At 43.7% G+C, this 22,072-nt stretch overlaps 1 protein-coding gene across 3 annotated transcripts in view; it reads right to left on the bottom strand.

Moving 5' to 3' along the window:
* Window positions 1–22,072, bottom strand: part of RBM33 (RNA binding motif protein 33) — a 114,935-nt gene that overhangs the window by 55,110 nt on the left and 37,753 nt on the right. For all 3 annotated transcript variants that reach the window (XM_082632962.1, XM_082632964.1, XM_082632963.1), the window contains 4 exons: window positions 18,793–18,964; window positions 13,194–13,402; window positions 9,047–9,335; window positions 2,221–2,279 (listed from right to left, as the gene is read on the bottom strand). In XM_082632962.1, coding sequence (XP_082489088.1) covers window positions 2,221–2,279; window positions 9,047–9,335; window positions 13,194–13,402; window positions 18,793–18,964 — 729 coding nt within the window. The remainder of the gene's footprint in view (window positions 1–2,220; window positions 2,280–9,046; window positions 9,336–13,193; window positions 13,403–18,792; window positions 18,965–22,072) is intronic.

Raw genomic sequence — 22,072 nt, 5'->3', positions numbered from 1 at the left:
AACACCTAACACCTCTACTGTAATTTTTAAACAATGGATTCCACGTCCGATTGTTGTCTCTAAGGGAGAGACTGACTGCAGACGTAAGCAGAGCACTGCGGTTTCAAGGTCACAAGTTCACTGTAACTTCAGCTTAAGAACCAGCAGTTGGGGCTAAAAGATACATATTGGGGCAGTGGTTAAGAATCCGCCTGCTGATGCAGGGGACGCAGGTTTGAGCCCCGGTCCAGGAAGATCCCACATGCCACGAAGCAACTAAGCCCGTGCGCCACAACTACTGAGCCTGTGCTCTAGAGCCCACGAGCCACAACTCCTGAGCCCGCGTGCCTAGAGCCCGCACTCCGCAGCAAGAGAAGCCACCGCAATGAGAAGCCCGTGCACCGCAACCAAAAGTAGCCCCCGCTCGCCGCAACTACAGAAAGCCTGTGCACACAGCAACAAAGACCCAACGCAGCCATAAATAAATAAGTAAATAAATAAAAGATACATAATAAACAGCGGTAAATATTTCTGAAATTATATCACACACATGACTAATTTCTAGGCCAACTCCTTCCCATCACCCCCACACACATCCCACCTTAAAAACAGTAACAAAACATCACGCCTTGCAGAAACTTCCGAGAGCAGTTCAATAATATTTACCACCCTCAGAGTACAATATAACTTAAAAATAAGTTCAATTTCTCACAAAGAAAGTCTGTTTTATTATCCTCTTGTAAAATCCTCAAGTATTATGAGGTTTGCTTCTTCCAGTATCAGATACAATTATATCTGCACAATCAAAAATTATAAGTAGATAAAAACTGCAAATGATTATTCTAATTTTATATTTACACACAACATTGCTTTATGATTTAAGCTACAATTGCTTTTTTCACATCAAGTTTTATCACTATATTGCAAATAAAACACAAACACAAGTCCAATGAGGATTCTAATGCAGAAGCTCACAACCCTGAAAATAGCAAAAAGTACATTTTTTTAAATGTCAGTGCTTTACAATAACTAGCAGTTAAATTACTTCACCAAAAGAAATATATCTAATGACTAAAATCATACGCGCTTATCCTTGGGTAATACAATTAATAAATCTTAGCTATTTAGACAAGTGCTTCAAATACAGAATTGTACTCAATAAACATCACCTAATTTTTAAAAATAACTAGTTTTTAGAACTTGATAAGTAATTTTTTAAAATTAGCTAATACAGGGTATGAAACCAGTAAGAATCAGTTTCAGAAATCATAATTCATAAATAATAATTACAAATCAAGGAATTTTCTTAAAAACACTCTGAACCTTAAATCCAATACTGATTTTCTGAATAATCATCTGACTACACATCTAGATATCCTTCATTAAAACCTTTTTGCTAAATGCCCCACGTAACTATGATATCTACTGAAGCATCAAAGCTAGAGTCAAATAGGTCATTTAGGCATTTCCTGGATATCAGATTGTTTAGCCTCAACAAAACTACACCTGTTTTACATACAAACTACATTAAAATGTTATGGTCTGGTCCTTGTTTCCGCAAAATTGTTCTTTGAGAGAACATGTTCTCACTGATTTCACAAAACCATGAACTAACTATGTATCAAACCAAAACTCAAGTAAAATGAAATTTACTTATTTAAACAGATATAACTATTTAATGGACATTTTTCTTCTACTTAAAACATGTTACAAGAATGGATAAAGTTATGGGAACTACAGGAAAGTGTGGGGAGGAGTGTTTTCTCTTAAAGATATTTAAAAAAGAAAACCTCCATTTTAAAATATAAAACCAATGGCTCATGAAGACTTCTGAGGTTTTTTTAAAAACAAGAAGACATCTCATTGTTATTCCCTAAAATTGCACACACATACCCGTACTTACCCAAATGCACATGTTCCCCACACACACACGATAATAAAGGCCCTTTTTCACTTTAACATAAGGCAACAATAAAATCAAAATTCATATTCTTTAAGACAAAAGGCATTCTACTGATGATCCTGATTCAACAATTTTACAGTCAAACAAAATTAATTCCATTCTCAAAAATCCACTGACCTTAAGCTTTTAACAAACATTTTCCACTGCAAAAATTATTGTCAATATTTACAAATCCTTAAACTTATACTTAGCTGGAACCTCTTATATTTGCTATAGTAATATTTCCTAATAAAGGCATGCTCATCCCTATCAGAGCAGAAGGGGCAGCTGCTACTCACTGGGAATCTCTGGGGTCCCACAGCAGGTCTCGGCTGGCTCGGGACTGGCAGCAAGGGCACTGCAAGAAAAACACCTTTCATTACAAACACATCCAAACCCACCAGAAAAGGAGTATTAAGTATTAAGCTTAATGAAAAATATATACTATGTGCATAATACATATAATAAGTTTACACTTAAGCTAAGAGCTGAATATTTTTACAATTCCATAAAGGGAAAGGGGTCTTCAGTATACAATAACACGAGTAGAAGCTTAAATTTCAACAGTGAATTCTTATTTAGAATTAAAATATTTTGCAACAAAAGGAGATATTATTCCTCTACAATAAAAAACCTACTTTATGTTTGACATCCATACCCAGGTTATCCAGGCTATCTAATCCGAGTTATATTTTCTGACTCCAATCAAATACGAATTTAAACCCAAATCCTCTAGGATCATGAAAGAGAGAGGAGGAGGGAAGGAGGAAGTGAAGCAGGCAGAGAAAGGAAAATACACACACCCAGGGTATTATGACAAAGAATGACCTACTCAAACACCTGCTATGCCGAGACTACCAGCTTGTCTTAGTTTTGTGTTTAAACAGGCCGAACTCCCATCAACTTACCAGAAGAACAAGGAGGCAAGTAATTGTAAAACAGACACTTTATCAAAGGGAAGAAGCCGGATGCTAGTTTCACACCGTGGGGCTAAGTGAGATATGTTGAAGCTATTTAAAACATATGCCTTATACTGATTTTGATTTTGGGGGTGAAAAATATGCCCACCCGAGTGGTGACTGCTACATGGTAGCCTGCTATAGCTTCCATTAAAACGTCCTGCCAAATGCATCCAGTAAGATCTCAGATGGTCAGAGGCTGTGGGCTGACCTGCGGCCCCGTCGCAAATTCGTATGTTAGCCCTAACCACGAGGACTTCGGAAGGTGACTGCATTTGGAGATGGGCCTTTAAAGAAGTGATTAAGTAAAATGAGGTCATGGGTGGGCCCTGATCCAACATGACCAATGTCCTCATAAGAGGACGACATCAAAACACAGACACACACAAAGGGATAACCATGTAGAACTTAGCAAGAATAACATAATAACAGTTCTGGTAAATGAGAAACACAGAAGTGATAAAGCTTAAAAGTCAGTCAAAATTACTTTTAAAATAGAGTGCTAAGGGGCTTCCCTGGTGGCGCAGTGGTTGAGAGTCCGCCTGCCGACGCAGGGGACACGGGTTCGTGCCCCAGTCCGGGAAGATCCCACATGCCCCGGAGCGGCTGGGCCCATGAGCCATGGCCGCTGAGCCTGCGCACCAGGAGCCTCTGTTCCGCAACGGGAGAGGCCACAACAGAGAGAGGCCTGCATACCGCAAAAGAAAAAAAAAAAAAAAAAAAGAGTGCTAAGGATGAATTTTTTTTTTTAGTTATTATGATTACTCAAAGAATTCCGTAACTCAGCTTCTTATTAACATCACACTTCCACAGGTCCAAATGAAAGTGATATAGTATGAGAGCCTGTGTCAATTGCCTGACCAAAGCCAGAAAGTGAGACTGAGAGAAACTTCCTTTGATAAAATGTAAAAATGGGAGAAGTCCATCCCTCTTGACAGTCTAATCTAATGAGTCAAAATTTCAAAGTAACAGTGGGTCACTGTGCAAGACAATATAAAATTTTATACAGCTAGCTAACAGGCACTGGGGTACGTGGATTATATACCTGAAGCAAAATATGAGATTGTGAAGTGGAGAAAGAAAAAACTAATAAAGTATCTCTGACCTCAGAAGATTATAATGAAAGTGAGGAAGGAAAAAAACTACATAGTAAACAATATAAAGACAGTGTTTTTAAAATTAACTACCAAATAGAAAATAATACACAGGTCTCCAAGAATATGTACCACTTATTTTTAAACTTGGGATTTAAACATCAATTCCTATCAAATAATTCCAATATAATGAAAGGGTAAGTATTTTAAGTCTCTCTAAGTTCGGGGGGAGGGGGGAAGGGGGATGGATGAGAGCAAGAAATCCCATCATAATTAACAGATTTCTTACACAGAAGCCTTCTGATGAGTTGGCAATTTTTTTTAATCAACTGTAAAAAGCAAGGAAAGAGAAAGAAGAGAAAAAGAACAAGAGATGACAGAAGAGAGCATCTGAGAACAGGTGTGATAGGAGATCAGAAATCTAGCCAAACCCAGGGGGGGGCCGTGGTCAGACTGCCAAGGTGTTTGCAAAGCGTCTTTGCAGGAGTCCCGTAGCCCACGACCTGGTTTGCAAGCAGAACACTTCTACTTATCTGCCTCCTTCTTCACTGTGAACAGGAGAGAATTTAAAACCTGTAATGCTAGGGCCTCCCTGGTGGCACAGTGGATAAGAATCTGCCTGCCAATGCAGGGAACACGGGTTCGAGCCCTGGTCCTGGAAGATCCCACATGCCGCGGAGCAACTAAGCCCATGCACCACAACTACTGAGCCTGAGCTCTAGAGCCCGCGAGCCACAACTACTGAGCCCACGTGCCACAACTACTGAAGCCCAGGCGCCTAGAGCCCGTACTCCGCAACAAGATAAGCCACCGCAATGAGAAGCCCGCACACCACAACGAAGAGTAGCCCCCACTGGCCGCAACTAGAGAAAGCCTGCGCGCAGCAACAAAGACCCAACGTAGCCATGAATGAATGAGTGAATAAATAAATAAATAAATAAATAAATTTTTAAAATAAATAAATAAAATAAAACCTGTAATGCTAACAGATCATTCTAGTTGAACCCTGAACTCTTTATATTTGATATTTAATACCTATTTCGCATACTGTCCCACGAATTAATGAACTAAACTGATTAATGTTTCAATTCATTACCACAGTTCTAATACCGAAAATCTGGAAAACAAGTTAAATTTCCACCAAAACTGGTTAATTACAATATGATAGAACACTCTTCATCCTTGAAAAGAAAATATGTGCTATCAGGCAAAGGTGTGCATACATTAAAAAATTTTTTTTAAAAACAGTTTTTTAAAATACCTTTTAATTGCCTGAGGCTCCGAGAATCACGGGTTAATCTCTCTCTCATGTACAGGAGACCACTAGACATTCAGCCTCTCTCAAGAATAACGGCCACTTTCTATTTAATTAAGCTCGTTCATTTAATATCGAATAAACAACTGCTTCGAAAGTCTTCTGAGTGTATATCCTGCAAAGGCAATTTCTCTCTCTCCCTGTGTCAGCGTTCTCAAGATCAAAGGTACATTAAAGAGAAGGAACGTGGGTGGGGCACTGCGTCGCCTGGCTTCATGAGGAGAACACATTTAGCTGGTTCTAAGAGTTTAAAAACTCTTGTCAGAAAGCTGATCTTGTATTTACTGAATCAGGCATGAGCACTGGGATGCAAGGCCTGCATTCTTTACCCATTTGGCAACTGACTCTGGCAAGGCACACTATTTTCATGCCTAGAGGACAGCTTGGGGTTTCCTTATAGCTTTCCCACTGTGTAGTTCCAACACTGTTTATTTTCATTAAGCTAAAGAAAATCTGTGCACCTTACCAACTGCCAGTTTTCCATTCAATTTTAGAAGGAAATACACAGTAACAGATGCTGACATGGGTAACATTATTTCGACAAATTAGATTTACTGCAGTTGCATGTCTTGGGAAGCCGCTATGGAACAGGCTTCCCCAATGAGTCGTCCTCCCCCTTCACGCAGCGTGTGCTGGATTCTTCATCCCACAGCTGCTGAAGGAGACCCAGGCCACCAGTGTGCTAGCTGCAGGGACTACAAAGGTTAAGTGCAGCAGCCATACTGCCTGCCCCTGAGAGCTAAGAGCCCTGGGAGGGGGTGAGGCCAACGAGTGACTCCAGCACAGCATGGGGACAAGGGAAGGGGCCAGGGAAGGAGGCTCAGGGACCCAGAGGTACCAACCCGACTCCGACCCTCCTGGGTGTGTAAAACAGGACCAACTCCTAGAGCCACACACGGACACTGACACCCGCGGCCAGCTGCCCTCACAGCCCTCTGCTCCAAGGCCACAGCACAGTTTCATGGTGACGCCAGGCCCTGGCTTTCTCCTAAGTCCTATCTCAGGCCTCTCTCCATCTTCTGGAACTTCCTGACCCTTTAGAATTCCAAGTTCACCCTCAGCAGAACCTGTGATGGCCTCAGCTCTTCCCCTTCTTGCTCTAATGGAAATCTAGCTCTCCCAAAGGATGAGGCTGTTTTGCTCCCTCAGCCTTCTTCCCGCTGGCTCTGGAGTGGGGGTGGGGGCGGGGGGTCCTTCTCGGTCCTCACTGCCGTTTCAGACCCCAGGTTTGGATCTCATGTTATCGGACGACACGGCCCAGGAACCCCTACTGCTGCCCACGTACTGGTCACACCACTGCTCTTTCCTGGGTCTCAGAGTTCAGTTCCTAGCTCACCACTGTCTTCAACACCAGCCCTGTCTCAGGTCTCGGCAGCGACGCTCATGCCCCAGCGCCCTGCCGCCCCGGCGCCCGGCTGCCATCCTCTGTCCCAGGTCCACCACACCTGAGACCTGGGCGTTACCCACAACCTCACACAATCTCTACGGGTCCCCCTTCTTACCGCACCACCTTCTACCTTTCCACTCCTCTTCCTCCAGGACCCCAGCTCCTCCAACTGTTGGACCCTCAAAGATCTCCTGGCCCCCTGTCACCGTACACGCCACAGCCCTTCATTGTGAGCAAAGCGCCTTCTCTACTGCTTTGCCAACACCTGGACTCCGGCAAGTCCACCTCTGTCTAGAAAGGTGAGTGTGACTGGAGAAGAGCGTGCAAGCACGCAGCCCGGTCTCCGGTCAGGACCCACAGCTCGAGTGGGTGTCAATGCTGCCCAGCACCTCCACTCCCCAGCTTCTGTCTCAACAGGACACCTTTGACAACTGTCAGTACAACCATCTCCCATTTCTGTGCGCCCGTTCCCTCTCAAACCCACCTCAGTGAGGCATGTACGGCCACCACTTCACCAAAACCACTCTGTCAAAACCCCAAAGACCCCTCTACCGCCACGTGCAGCACGCGGCCTGAAGCCCGTCCCCAACAACCCGGCAGCAGTGGGTCCCCTGCTGCCCCCGTCCTCTACACTCTTTGGGTTTCCACCTCCCTGCGGGCCCCCGCCTATCACGTCGAGGGCCCCAGGTTCCAGGCCTCGGTCTCCCCGACACGATGACGCCTGGGTCTCCCACTGGGTGCAGGCTCTAGGTCCACCTCTGTGCCAACAAACCCCCATCTGCTTTGCACCCAGACCCCTGGTCTCAGCTCTCCCTAGTAACTGCACACGTGGCACTCCCCCTGCACGTCTAGGCGGCATCTCCACCGCAGAACTTCTGTCGTGCTGCTCCTCAAGACCTGCTCTCCCCCGAGTGCTCTCAGGTGAAGGCAACTCTGCCCCGCTCGGCATCATTCTGCCTCTTCTCCCCTCTCATGCTCATCCGGCCCATCGGCTCCATCTTGAATTGCATCCAGCATCTGACCCCTAACCACCACCACCGCCCTGACCTGAGCCATGTCATTTGTTACCTGGATTACCGTAGTCACCTCCTAGCTGAATGCCTGGTCTCCACCCCTGCCACCCTAACAAGCCCACTCTTAACACGGCAGCAACAATAACCCTTTTAAAACATACACCAGGGCCTCCCTGGTGGCGCAGTGGTTGAGAGTCCGCCTGCCGATGCAGGGGATACGGGTTCGTGCCCCGGTCTGGGAGGATCCCATATGCCGCAGAGCGGCTGGGCCCGTGAGCCATGGCCACTGAGCCTGCGCATCCGGAGCCTGTGCTCCACAATGGGAGAGGCCACAACAGTGAGAGGCCCGCGAAAAAAAAAAAAAAAAAAAAACCATACACCAGATCACATTATTCCTCTGCTCAAATTGCTCTAATCACAGCAAAAGCCAAAGCTCTCGGGATGGTTCCCAGGTCTTACCTGACCCAGGTTCCGCACTTCTTTCCACCTTTATCACTACGTTAATGTTACATGGTCTCTTTTTAGTTACTTGAACACAAAAGGCATAGTCTCACCAGAAGGAAGAGCCTCTGTACTTGCCGACCCCTCTGCCCGGAATATTCTCCCCCAAAAGAGTCACATCACTAGCTCCTGGACCTTCAACTCTTCCCTTCTCAATGAAGCCGGCCCTCACCACCCCATGGAAAGCTGCAGCCCACCCCGATGTCCCCCACCCTGCACGCGTGTGTCACTGTATGCTCGTCCTCTAACACGCCACACAGCCTTCTTATTTTATTACGTTCACTGCTGTCTCTGCTAGAAAGCCAGATCACAACTGAAGAAAGCATTGTCTGTTTTGTTCACCAATATATCTCCAATGCCAGGGAGAGCAGGATCTCAATCAACACTGTGTTGAACAGATGCATGAAGATATGCTCCATATCAACTGCTCAAAACTAGTTTCCCAGCTTCAGGAACATGCATCTGTAATCATAACAGAAGAGGTTATTCACTTAGAATTGACAACTAAAAGATGGGTTTGTACCTCTGGAACTCAAAGGAAGCACACCGAGTGGAACCTGAAGGGAACATTGACTCTGCAAACATCCCCACCTGGGAATTTATGAAGAACACCAAGCAGACACTCCCACAATTACCTCTGACGCCCTTTACATGTACTGTGTCTTCTCAGTCCCCGCCACTGAATGATACAACAAGAGACGCACGTGTTGCAGCAGACGAGCGTAGCCTGGCCAGGCAGCGCGCATCTGAGTGGTGGGGGAAGAGTCAGGGAATCCACGTGGTCCTTAGAGACCTGCACGTGAGAATGATCTGCCAGAGGAACCTGGAACTTTACAACAGCAACGGAGACACGTACCTTGAACGGGCGTCACCACTGCCCCCTTGAAGTGGGGATTTATGTGTATGTTCTTGGGCTGCTGTGGAGTCACGGGAGGAGGGGTCATCATCGCCCTCGGGGCCTCAATCTGGGGCGGCAGGTGCATGCCTTGAGGAGGGGAGGGGTGGTGCGGATGCTGCAGGGGAAGCAGAGGCTGGAGCTGCTGCTGCTGGAACAGACTTCTGATCGGCTGCTGCTGAGGCGGCGGCGGTGGCGGCGGAGGGGGAGGCTGAGGCTGTGGAGGAGGAATTAACCTCGGAGAGTGCGCCTGAAAAGCACCGGAAAAGAGACACATTCACAGAGATCAACACTCAGAAGAAAAAAAGCCAGCGCCTTACAGATTTCACATCGACTGAACTGTAAAGTTACAACTTAGAAATAAGTTATAGGAGCAGCCTGTGTAAAACAGCAGGATAAGTAAGCTGCTCGCCTGCTCACAGTAAGGGCCACTGTCGGACAACACGAGTCGACCTCAGGGCCAGGAGGGAAAACAGCAGCTCCAGACTAACAGGCATGGATTCCAAAAGGAAAAAAAGTGCAGCTCCACCATTGAAACTGCCCAACGCGAGCCAAGCGCTGCGCTGGGGACGGAGCACGACCTGCCCTGGGCCGTCCCTGCACAGCCAGCCCTGCTCCTCTGTGAGAAAGCCTAGCGAGCCAGGCGGGAACGTGCACAAACAACCCTGCTAGGAACCAGGCTGCAGAAAAGGACAAAGCGCTCCCCGAAGGGGGTGGGGGGAAGCTCCTGAGAAGACGGCATCTGAACCAGGAAGGAGGGGAAGGAGACGTGCCACGCCAGGAGGGGAACAGAATCACCGGAGAGCAGCAGAGGCAGAAACACATGCCTGCTGGGTACACAAGGGGGAGATCAGCGTGGCTACAGCCACACCTGAAGACCGGAGGACGCGACGGTGGGAAAATACACCCTCAAGGTGGTCAAGGACCTCGGGCTGTTTCATGGAAGACTCGCTGGAGAGCAGGAAACCACCCCCCACAGCCACAGCCGCAGAGCACCGGGCTCTTGTGTTGTAAGCACCCACTCAAAGGTCAGCATGAGGAGTAACTGACTCGCTGACAACCACCCTATGCAGTGGCCCCTGTCAGGACCCTCCTTTTACGAGATCAAGCGGCTGGTGAGCAGAAGAGCAGAGAAGCTGGTTCCACAAGTCCTGCTTGTAGCCACTAACCAAACCGGCCACACGCAGCACTGGAGCCAGCAGGCTACCGCCGACCAAAGTGTCTCGTATAATGAGCTGTTTTCCCCGGGATGACCCCAAATTATGGAGGCTTCTCAGTGGTCACAGCATGCAGGACGACGACGACTAACAGTGTGTGAGATGGACGAGGGGAAGGAGGATGGAAGCAGACAGACCATTTAACAGGCTACAGCGGGAGCTGAATGGAAGAAACGGCCGTGGTCTGAACAAGAGCAGCAGAAAGAAGACATTTCAAAGGAACAACGAGAATTTTGAAACCAAAGTGTACATGACCTTGTCTAACCTATCCTTCCTCAGGGAGGACTTCTCTAAAGATTCTGGAAACGGCTTAAATCCGTGGATACATACATATGCTCCCAGAAACCAGTCTGCTCCCTCCTCTAACTCATGACATCTGTAATGTGCACATTTGCACATGGTGCGGGAGTCTTTTCTATCTCATTCACCACTGAATCTACACGGAGAGCACGCTGACAGAGGGATAGCTAAGCTAAATCTGAACAGAAGTGGGAATGAGCACAGTGCAGGGCCATTCACTCAAGAGCATGAAGGATTTTTAAGGAAATCGCATGTTTTAAACAAGGGGAATTTAGGGCCTGGGCAACACCCATGCAGAGAGGCCCAGGGCAGCTAGGAAATGAAGAAACTGAGCTGGCAAGAGGCTAGGGCTACAGACCCAGACTCGTGTGGAGACAGCAGATGGCAGGAAGGACAATGCTGCCGACTGAGAGCTCTGACTAAACAGAGGCCTGAGAACAACGCAGCCAGAGGAACAGGAGAGACAGAAGGGGCCCTGCTGGAAAAGAAGAGAGTACACCCCAAGCTCAGACACTCAAAATAAGAAAGGCTCAAGAAAGAGGAGCTCATGGGTGATGCCCAAGGTCCCAGAGTGCAGTCCAACAGGACGGACTGCAAACGTCAGGTGGCAATTCTGGGAGCACATTCGGGAGAGGGAAAGGCACGACGTCCAGGCAGCAAGGGACGGACCGAGAAAATGGACACAAGCAAAGACGGTGAGCAAAGGTTATTCTTTCCAGAACTCTGAGGGTGAAGAGTCAAAGAGACAGCTCTGGGGTGGGGAGTGGCCAGGATCAAGGGTGGACACAAGCGTGAGCGAGGTTAAGGTCGTTTCAGACAGTTGTGACCGTTTCAGTAAACTGCAGCTTTCAAACACCACTGACTAGCAAAGATGAGCGTAGAACATGTATGCCAAAGCTCCAGGAGTGGGTTCAGTCCCAGCTCACCGGGAGCCCTAGTAGCATCTACACAATTCCAGAGATACGGCATCACTGTTGCGGGGGGACTCAGGTTGGGCAACGTTTGTAAAGCGCTCACGGACCTCCCAGCTGAGCCTCTCTGAAGGAGGCACATATGGGCACATACTTCCCCTATGCAGATAAGAAAACAGCGAGTTCAGTTACTTTTCCAGGATCACGGAGACACAATTATGCAAAAACTGGTCTCCTGTGTGGCTGGTTCCCCCCCAGGAGGCCAAAATAATGGAGTTGGCTGTTCAGTACACGGCAAGTGGAGGTTGGGGGCGAGGAGATGGGATGGAGAAGAAAAAGAAAAAACTGAAGGGCCAGTCTTCTCGCTACCAGAGAAGCTTAAGAACAGCTGTATGAGCAGACAGCAGTTATTAATATCATCAACCTCTTTATGCTGTAATCAACCCACCTACCTCTCTTCCCTGTAGATCAAAATTAGAATTCTCATGCTAAAACAGTTAAGTCATCCTTAGAGGACAAATGTATGGATACCAAGGGGGAAAGGTGTGGGGTGGGAGGAACTGGGAGACTGGGATTGACACATTTACATTACTGATACTATGTATAAAATAGACAACTGATGGGAACGCGCTGTACAGCACAGGGAACTCTACCTAATGCACTGTGGTGACCTAAATGGGAGGGAAGTCTAAAAGGGAGGGGATGTCTGTATGTGTACGGCTGAGTCATTCTGCTGTGCAGTGGAGGCTGACACAGCACTGCAAAGCAACCATGCTCCAATAAAAAGTAACTGAAAGTAATAATAATAATAATAAAACAAAACAAAAAAACAGTAAGTCATCTTTTCTACTTTGTTATTTCACAAATGAATGCCTCCTAAAACATAACATTTCTACACGGAGGCAAAGTGTGGTTTTCCCCTAAACTCAGATAATAATGTAGGGGAGGGTAGACAGTGTGGACACATATTTATATTAAATGAATCTGTCCTTGAAGACTGACTTCTGAAGGAAAAAGCTATAAAATCCTGAAGCTAACTGAAGGAACAACAACAAAAAAAAAATCACTACAATTCCTGTCTTTATTCCTGAGATGTCTCATCTTTGAAATACAGAGGAAATTCAAATGAAGTTGAAGTTACAAGTACCTGATTTCTTCCTAAATTATGAAAACTTTTTATGGATATGACAATCTCCATTTTTATGGATAGGATATGACAGTTACTTGTAAGAGAAACTGCTACATTTAAGGAAAAACCTACGGTAAGCAGTGTATAAGAAAAAATATTTTATAAAATACACCATTACTGCTAGATTCTAGATATAAGACGTTCAGTATTTTCAGAATGGTGCTCATAGGAGCAGCACCTCTCCACAAGCAGAAGGTACAAGCAAGGCTCCCCTGTGGTTCGGCCACTGGCAGACACCAGGTCTCCTTATCACCTCTCTCTTTATCAGCAGTGTGCAGAGAATTAGTTTGCACTACCTGAATACTAGAGGACTGAATGTGTGTGACCATACACGAAATCATACTATAGATTACAAAGAAACTTGAGCCATTATGCCTTTTACTAAATTTTAATTTCAGACTAAGATAAATGCAAAATATGATACCTACACAAAAGCATATTTTCATTTGTTCTGAAGTTGCAAGCTCCCAGAATGAAACTATACAACTTACCACCACAGGTGGCTGTGTGGGCAGCAGGGCGGGCCTGTGATCCTTGGCTCTTCCCCTCTCACTGTTCTCTCTCCTCTGGTCTCCCACTCCACGACACATGGACGAAGCTCCTCTCCTTCCTCCCCGCCTTGAGCCGTAGCGTCCCTGTTTATGCTGTCGCTCCCTTTCTTCAAATTCAAGCAACGCAGCTTTGGCTTCTGCTGAAAGCTCTATTTGAAAAGATGCATATGTGTTAGATACCTTCGAATAGCCTAAATCAGATTTATAGGGAAAAACAGGAAAGAAATACATGACAATGAAACTTAGGAACAGCAAGTGCTTCACCCACTACAAACAACCCAACTAGCAGCATCAAGTAGGGCACAATCACGGAGACGTGCAGGCCCCATGAGTGAGACTAGTCAAATGGAAGACATGCCTTTCCCTTGTAATAAAATACAAGCATCTCCTGCAAAGTTTAAAGTGTTTTCATTTGTGCTGAGGAAAGCTAAAAAGAAGGAGCTGAAGTTCAACCCAACCGCCGCCCTTAATCTGCTAGGCATCTTGCAGTGATGGCGGATGACGCTGGTCAAGACCTGGCTCCCCCAGCCTTAAACCAGGACACTCTTCTAAGCGGAACCAGGACAAGTATTAGTTAATACACAGCGGCACAGAGACTCAAAAATGACAAATTCCTGATTGTTTTGCTTTAAAAGCAAAACTAATAAAATCACTCTCGAGTCAAATGCTTAGGTTAATTTCATAAAGAATGGAAACTTATTTAATACAGTCATTTCAGATTTTCAGATTTATTTTTTTAAAAATAACAACTTTACTCTGTGAAGAAAGGCTTACATCCATGCAGTCTGATAGGGAAGCTACAGCAAAGGAGAGCAAAGCCAGAAAAGAAAAAACCCATTAATGCAGATATTTCTGGGACACCCAGTAGGTGCTGCTCACCTCTCTGACCAATGCTTTAGGGATACAAGAAACATACAGTCTCTGGCCCTAAGAAACTTCAGTTGGCACATTATTCTGAATTCCTAGAAGAAAAATGCTAACTTATTCAAATATGGTTCCTTTATTTTAAAATATTATCTAAGTTATGATAATATATCTTCCATTAATAAATGAATACCTTCTAAAGATTTCACTGAATTCTACTAAGAAGCATTGTTATGCCCTCTTCCACAGTGAAGGGTAAATTTTAAATATTACCAGTTTATCTCCTACCTTGGATTCCATCATCATCTCCAAACTCTTCCAAAATCTCTAAGCCACATTTCATTTTCTTAAAATTGTTTCTATGTTATTCCCCTTCCCTTCAAATGAATCTTTGACTCCATTCAAAAGAAAATTTAATCTCTTCTTAACAAGCACAGACTTTTATTCTCATCTTGACTACATGATTGGTTCACATACACATTTTATGCAGTGAATCAGCAATTATTTTGCTAGTGGTTCTAAGTGTCAAGATTAATTTCACTATCCCCAGTAATAAAATGGTTTCAAATGACATCTTTAATCAGCAAGTAAAAATGCTTTCCTCCAATTGAGACAAGCTGTCACAAAAGGTCACCAAAATATGACAGGATGGAAATTACATTTGTAACTTCAACTGAAATGTTAATTTCCCTTTAAGCGTTTTCTGAACTATGTCCATATTCCAAAGTAAAGAGATATAGCTCAGTGTAACAAGGTTTTACAGTGTTGTCCCTTTCTAAAATGTGCTTAAGAAAAACATATTTACATATAAATAATTTTATAATAGTTGAACTAATACATAATGAATATCTATAAAACAGTTTACTTGGCAAAATAAACACAAAAGACAGTCTGAGGTGTTTTTTTTTTTTAAACAGATAACTGAATCAAGAAATTTGTGAAAATCTTGCAAATACAAGGACCATCGTGTAAACTGAAGGCAGTATCCTATTGCTGGTACTAGGTGACCTTAAACTGTTTATTACTAGATGAAAATATTTTTCCCAAAGATCCTTTGCCTTAAGCAAAATTAACCGAGGATATTATTTCAAGAGAACTTTATGTGGGCATAATAACAACGGTCTTCAGGCTAAAGCAGTAAAACATAATTTAACATATTACATGTGCCAATGAAACTGAGAATACGGCAAAATCTAGATGCCTCCTCATAGAGAAAGAACAGTCAAAGCCTAACTAAAATAAACATGGTCTTTCATTTATCGCTTGTACTGCTTCCGAAGAGAATCTGAGGTCCACCTCCTAGGGTAAAAGAACTGGCAGCTCTGAACTGCTGTGCTGACACTTCAGGGTAACTGGTCAATGACACCCACATTTTAGAGATGGCTTTTGACATTTCCATTCAAAATAAATCTTTCCCTTAAACATGCATGTGCTAGAAACCCTTCTCAACTGCATTCTGTCAGAGAATTAAGCCCTTTTACCCAATGGGGTCCTTTTTATGTAATGAATGAATGTATTTCCTAAGTACGTAGTTTTGTACCATCCTTGGGAAAACTGAGAAACGGTCACATTTTCTCTAAGGTACTTAATTCCCAGAATCCTGGTTGAGGATAAAAGCTCACTACTTAAGATCATAACTCAGGTAAAAGCCCAAAATTCCATATCTAATCCAATGTGTAATTCAAAATACAGATCAACAACTGTGAATTAGGCTCTCCAATGGTCAAGACTGTCATAAATATCAATGTGTTCTTCATATTTAAGGATGACATCACATATTTGAATGTAAAGAAGACTAAAAGTGACCAAATGCCCTTCCAGATTTTGAAAAGAACTCACTAGTCCACATGCAGATGGAAGGGTCAGAAATGGGGGATGCCAGACCATCATTTCATTCTTTTTAGAGTGGAGTGTTCTTAACATTAATCAATGATATCACAAAATAATTGTTTTTATTTGTATTCAGAATGTTAAAAGACATCATTTGTCAAAAAACACATATCATATGAGACGACATATATACTCTGGTAGCAAGGTATTTTAATCCCATTACAAAGAGTAGGTAAGCAGCTTTATACAATCAAATAAGTGCAAGCATCTGTATACAGAACCTGAAACTGATATTTCTATCACCAGGAATATACAAAGCGATGAGTACAAATTTATGTGAATTTCTAGTATACCAAATACTGTAGTAGCTTCTCTTTCTCACTGAATATTCTTCTTCTATATAAAATTAACCTTTTGTTGGGGGGGAGGGGTCTTAAGGAAATAAGGGAGCTCACTGCTTTAGGAAACCAATCTCTAAAATGAACAGAAAAATCGTTTTTGTACTGGGAATAATCCTAACTTTTCAGTTACTAGAAAACTCATGTTTTCAAACACTAAGCTTTCTTAAGTTAGGGCTTACAAATAAGGAACAGAGAAAGATACTTTTAAGTATCATTTTTACTTGCCCTATTATCTAGCCAAAGAATCACATTCTGCACAAATACATTTAAAGCCTTTTTTCTTAATGTTTAAAAAAATGGTAAATGGTCAAGCTGTTTATGCTTCAGACACTCTGCCTCTAAGAACCCCAGGCCCTCTCTGCCCGTATGTAAAGGGCCAACCTGCCCATCACTATCCCCCTTCCACCCTCCTGTCTCAGGATGACGTGACTATAGCAACTGAGAAATGCCTTAAAAAGAAGGAAAAAAAAAAAAAAAGATTCGACACAAATTCTTTTCAGTAAAGGAAGTACAAATGACCCTGAAAAGAATGAAATGAGGCAAAGATCCTGAAAAGAAAGAGATGCAGGAATGAAACAAGTACAAATTATGAACACAGGCAAGCTGGACATTTCAGAACACATCAGTGCTTGGGTCAAGGTAAAGTGCAAAGAGATGAGAAGACCGTAGCTGAGGACCAGGGGGGATGGGAGAAGCAAGGGCACTGAGGATGCGGGGAGGGAGATCCATGAAATGCACCAGGGCCCATAAGGAGCTGGCTGCAGAGAGGGAAGGCCACCATTCCTGACGCTGTCTGTGAAGTGATTTCACATCCTTAGAACGTGTAGCTATCCCAGTTATTAAGATTTGACACATATGTTCCCCAATTTATGTAACAAAGCCGCAGCCCAGCTACACAGAAGCAGAAAAGGGATGATTCACCACCACCCGCCCCACATGGCACCCTCCTTCCCTAATAAGCCGCTGCCCATTGCCCTCTGGTGTTCAGCCAGGGGTGCCATCTCTCCTTTGTTCATCTTATCCCAGCCCAAGATTGAGATGTCTATCTATTCCAATAAGCTTGTTCTGTAATGTTACCAATTACTCCTGCTGACGGATACTTTTGGTCATTTCATCCCCGTTTTAAGACCTTTGATTCATCTCCTTTTACCCAAGCCCAACTTCTCAGCTCTGCTTTCTTAGAAACCTATGGTGTACTGGTTCAGACTAACCGGCAACTTTATACCATAACTTAAGAACAGTCCAGGGAAATCCTGGGCCAAAAGGTAGAAGGAGGAAACTGGAGGGAGAAGAAATGGAGAACACTAAGTCTCTAGGCCAACCTTTCCACAAACCTCACTTAGTACAGGAACATGGTAAGACTGGCTCACTACTGTTAACTCTGGCATCTTGTGAGCTTAGTGCCCTGACAGAGAACTCCTATCTGCCACTTAAAGACACACACTCAGGGTTTCGACTGGAAACGGTTACAAATAACAGTTTTATGAAGTAATAAAGGTAGTTAACTAATGGGTAGTTTCTTGACTTTTACTTTGACCAAGACCAGAGAACAAGTACAACAACCCTCTGTCCTTCCATCCTTCCACCCTCCTACCCTCCTCCCTGGAATACGGGACAACATCCCAGTGGTTCTCAAAGTATGGGTTCCAGAGCAGCAGGAACAGCATTACCTGGGAACTCACCAGAAACGCAACTTTCTTGGGCCCCACCCTAAACCTACTGAATCAGAACAGCTGAGAGTGCATCCAGAAATATGTGTTTTAACAAGTCTTCTGGGTGATTCTGCTGCTCAAATGTGAGAACCACTGCTTTATTCTTTGCAATGGGCACTAGACAAAACCATAGACGGGGGGCGGGGGGTCAATACTGGAAAAGGCTCTGCTGATTAGCAACAGCCTGCAGTAGGTCTGTAACAGGAATAATGTTCAACTGACTGTGCTACAAACAAGTCATCTTGTCTCATTAAACACTGAGAGGAAGGGCATACAGAACAACAACAACAACAAGAGATGGTTATAATAACACTAAAAGGTACCAAATCAAAACAGTCTGGCCCAGAATTAGCCCTGGCAACCTGGACAGTCTCGGGAAGGGTAAAATGACCCTGTACCACCCCACACCACCTTCCCAGAGCCAGCCAGGAACCACACAGTATGCATGAGAGCAGGTCTAAGCCACAGACTCCAAAAGAAAAACTATTAAAAAAAACAATCAAATATTTTATTCAAACATGTTTTAATCCAGAAGACAAGTCATTTATATAGACTGACCTTTACAGCACCGTAACTCAGCTCTCACCCCTCACACAGACCATCCACCTTCTGAATGCCATGCATAATACTCTATAAAGGCAACTTTTTTTTATCTGTTTCATTAATCATAACAGTACTATGGAGGAAGTTGAAATGGGAGTGAAGGATGGGAGACAGGCAAAAAAAAGTTACCCAAAGTTTCTGGAATGTTCCTTCTCTCTCTAGTTACATCTGAGAGCCTAATAATTGTTCCTTCTTTCCTTTCAGTTTTGAAACGTAATCGTCCAGATTCCTCATCATCATCCTCTTCTTCATCTGACTCCTCTTTCATGTCCTTCTGCAGCTCCAAAGTTTCCATGCCTCCCTACATTGCAGACATACAAAAAACAAGAGGGAAAGTGAGTTCATATTCTTTTGAATTAAATATTGAATAATGGTTATGTATACACATATGTGTATGCACACATAAAAGCTCTTTATATTTAAGATGTAAAAATACTGCAAAATGTCCTATTTGTAAAGCCATGTGAAACATTAAACTGATCCCAGGAGACAAAATCTCAAACATTAAAAATTAACAATGTTAGAAAAAATTCAAATTCCTACTCCTGGTTAATATACAAAGTCTTACACATTGTTATTACTTATACTTCTAAGAGAACAAACACGAATTCCAAAAATCCCTGCTGGCCTGGACTCTAATTCAGAGCTAAACAAAGTTCAATATCTTCATTACATTAACACTAGTGTTCCACGAGCTTCTTAGCATACAACCCACCCCGTAACTCACACTAGATGACAGCACACTCCTTCCGTTAAACAGGCTCCACTTTTCCTGTAATTCCTGGCCCCATCTACTTTGACTTTCAATGCCAGGCAAGTGCTCCAAATCTGCTGTTGGGTTGGTCTGGTTTTTTTCAGCCTCCATAATCTTTCCTGTAACATTTCTCACCCCTTTCTACTTCGTTCCACTGCCTAGTGTTTGCTCATTACCACCTCTAGCTCAGATTATTAACCATAAAACTATTTTTTTCTTCATTCACATCACACTAAAACCAGTTTTTATCTTTTATTTCATTACATCAGGATTCCTACAAAAATTCTGCCTAATCCGGTCCCAAACTAAAAGTAATTTCTTCATCAACAATTCTTTCTGTATAACTCATGTTCCTTTTGACACTAATCACTTTCACCTCATGTTACATGTTAGTGACCTACTGTTACCTAATAAGGTAGGTACCTACTGACCGTTAGGTTCACTTAGACTTTTGGTAACCTTGAAAGAAAAAAAAAAAAAAAGACCCAGAAACTACTCCTTTAGTCTCATCATTCATAATTCTTACATGTCCTTTACTCTTAACAGAAACAAATATGAACTACTTCATTAGAAAGTGTGCAAGAAAAATTTAAAAAGATACAATCATTTTGGATTCTTTCCCCAATATTTTCTGTGTAAAAAATGCACACACTCATCGCTATAAACCCTAAAGTAGAGAATCAAATGCCTGAAAATAAAATAATGAATGTAAACTGTAACTTTTAGCCTAATGATTGCAAAGCCACGTTTCAGTATTCTGATACTCAGCATACTATAGAATTTTTTTTTAATTTTAGTCCATTTCTTTTTTTAAAATTTATTTTACTTATTTATTTTTGGCTGTGTTGGGTCTTTGTTGCTGCGTGTGGGCTTTCTCTAGTTGCAGCGGGCGGGGGCTACTCTTCGTTGCGGTGCGCAGGCTTCTCATAGCGGTGTCCTCTCTTGTTGCGGAGCATGGGCTCTAGGCGCGGGGGCTTCAATAGTTGTGGCTTGGGGGCTCTAGAACACAGTTGTGGCGCACGGACTTATTTGCTCTGCGGTACGTGGGATCTTCCCGGACCAAGGATCGAACCTGTGTCCCCTGCATGGGCAGGCGGATTCTTAACCACTGCACCACCAGGGGAAGTCCACTATAGAATTTTTTTAAATTAATTTATTTATTTTTGGCTGCGCTGGGTCTTCGTTGCCGTGCGCAGGCTTTCTCTCGTTGCAGCAAGTGGGGGCTACTCTCTTTGTTGCGGTGCGTGGGCTTCTCACTGCGGTGGCTTCTCTTGTTGCCGAGCACGGGCTCTAGGTGCACGGGCCTCAGTAGTTGTGGCACACGGGCTCAGTAGTTGTGGCACATGGGCTTAGTTGCTCCGCGGCACGTGGGATCTTCCCGGACCAGGGCTCAAACCCGTGTCCCCTGCAATGGCAGGCAGATTCTTAACCACTGCACCACCAGGGAAGCCCCTCCACTATAGAATTTTAAAGTACCAAAATGTTGGCATTTTGTTGGTTTAATACCATTACTTCACTGAATATCTGGAACCAAGAATGAGTGACGTGCGAGATGGACCTAGCTACGTTTGTGCTGCACTACACTCAAACTGAGCAAACGTCAACTCATTTACAAAATACTCTTCTCCACCGCCATTAATGCTCCAGAGCAGTGCTTCTCAAATTTAAGGTTTATACCGATCACTGGGAATCCTGCTAAGATGCAGATTCTGATTCCGCAGGTCCAGGGTGGGGTCTGACATTCTGTATTTCCAAGAAGCTCCAAGTGAAGCCAAGGTGCAGGTCCACAGAACACACTTTAAGTAGCAAGGCCACAGAGGAGGAAAAGAAATCACTACCAGTAAAGCAAAGATTCTATTACAATAGTCATTTCTAATTCAACCATTAAAAGCAATTACAGTTCAAACACTTTCCAAGCAAGTTTAACGTGAAACATGACAGTACTGAAGCTAATAGTTTATTCTACATACAAATCTCCATCTAAGAAATCTAAATACAACACAGACAAGTTGAAAATTGTTTCTTTGAAACAAATACTATAGGCTACCAGAAACAAACCAACAAACAATTCTAGTCTTGACCCGGCAATCCCACTGCTAGATATTTACCCAAGAGAAATGAAAATTTATGTTCACGTAAAAACTTACAGGAAAATGTTTACAGTTCTCTTTTGGATCACCGAAAACAGAAACAATAGTGAATGGATATACGAACTATGGTGCATCCAAAGCAGGGAATGCTCTTTCGGCCATAAAAAGGAATGAACTACTGATACAACAACTGGGATGCAATCACAAAGGCATCATGCTGATTGAGAGAAGTCAAAAGGTTTATCACTCAAAAGGTGATACTCTGCGACAATTCCACATGTATGACACTCTCCAAGAAACAAAACTGCACTGGTTACCAGTGATTAGGAATGGAGGGAGGGCCTGACTACAAAAAGGATGGCACAAGGTAGCTTTTTGAGAGATGGAATGTCCTAGAATGCAAACTTCTGGTCCAAGTCGCAGGGTCCAGTTCAGCTTTGAACTACATCAAGGATTATACAAGCCCTGAGCTAAAACTGAAACACTGCCTGGTCTCAGTTGCCTCAAGTACAGGCCACCTGGCAACATTCACTAAGCTAGACTCGCTCCTTCAGCCACTGGTCAC

The sequence above is a fragment of the Mesoplodon mirus genome (assembly GCF_964341445.2).
Source record: "Mesoplodon mirus genome assembly, chromosome: 9".
Taxonomy (NCBI): domain Eukaryota; kingdom Metazoa; phylum Chordata; class Mammalia; order Artiodactyla; family Ziphiidae; genus Mesoplodon; species Mesoplodon mirus.
Note: the sequence above shows the minus strand (reverse complement) of the source record. Positions and strands in the feature narration are given on the sequence as shown.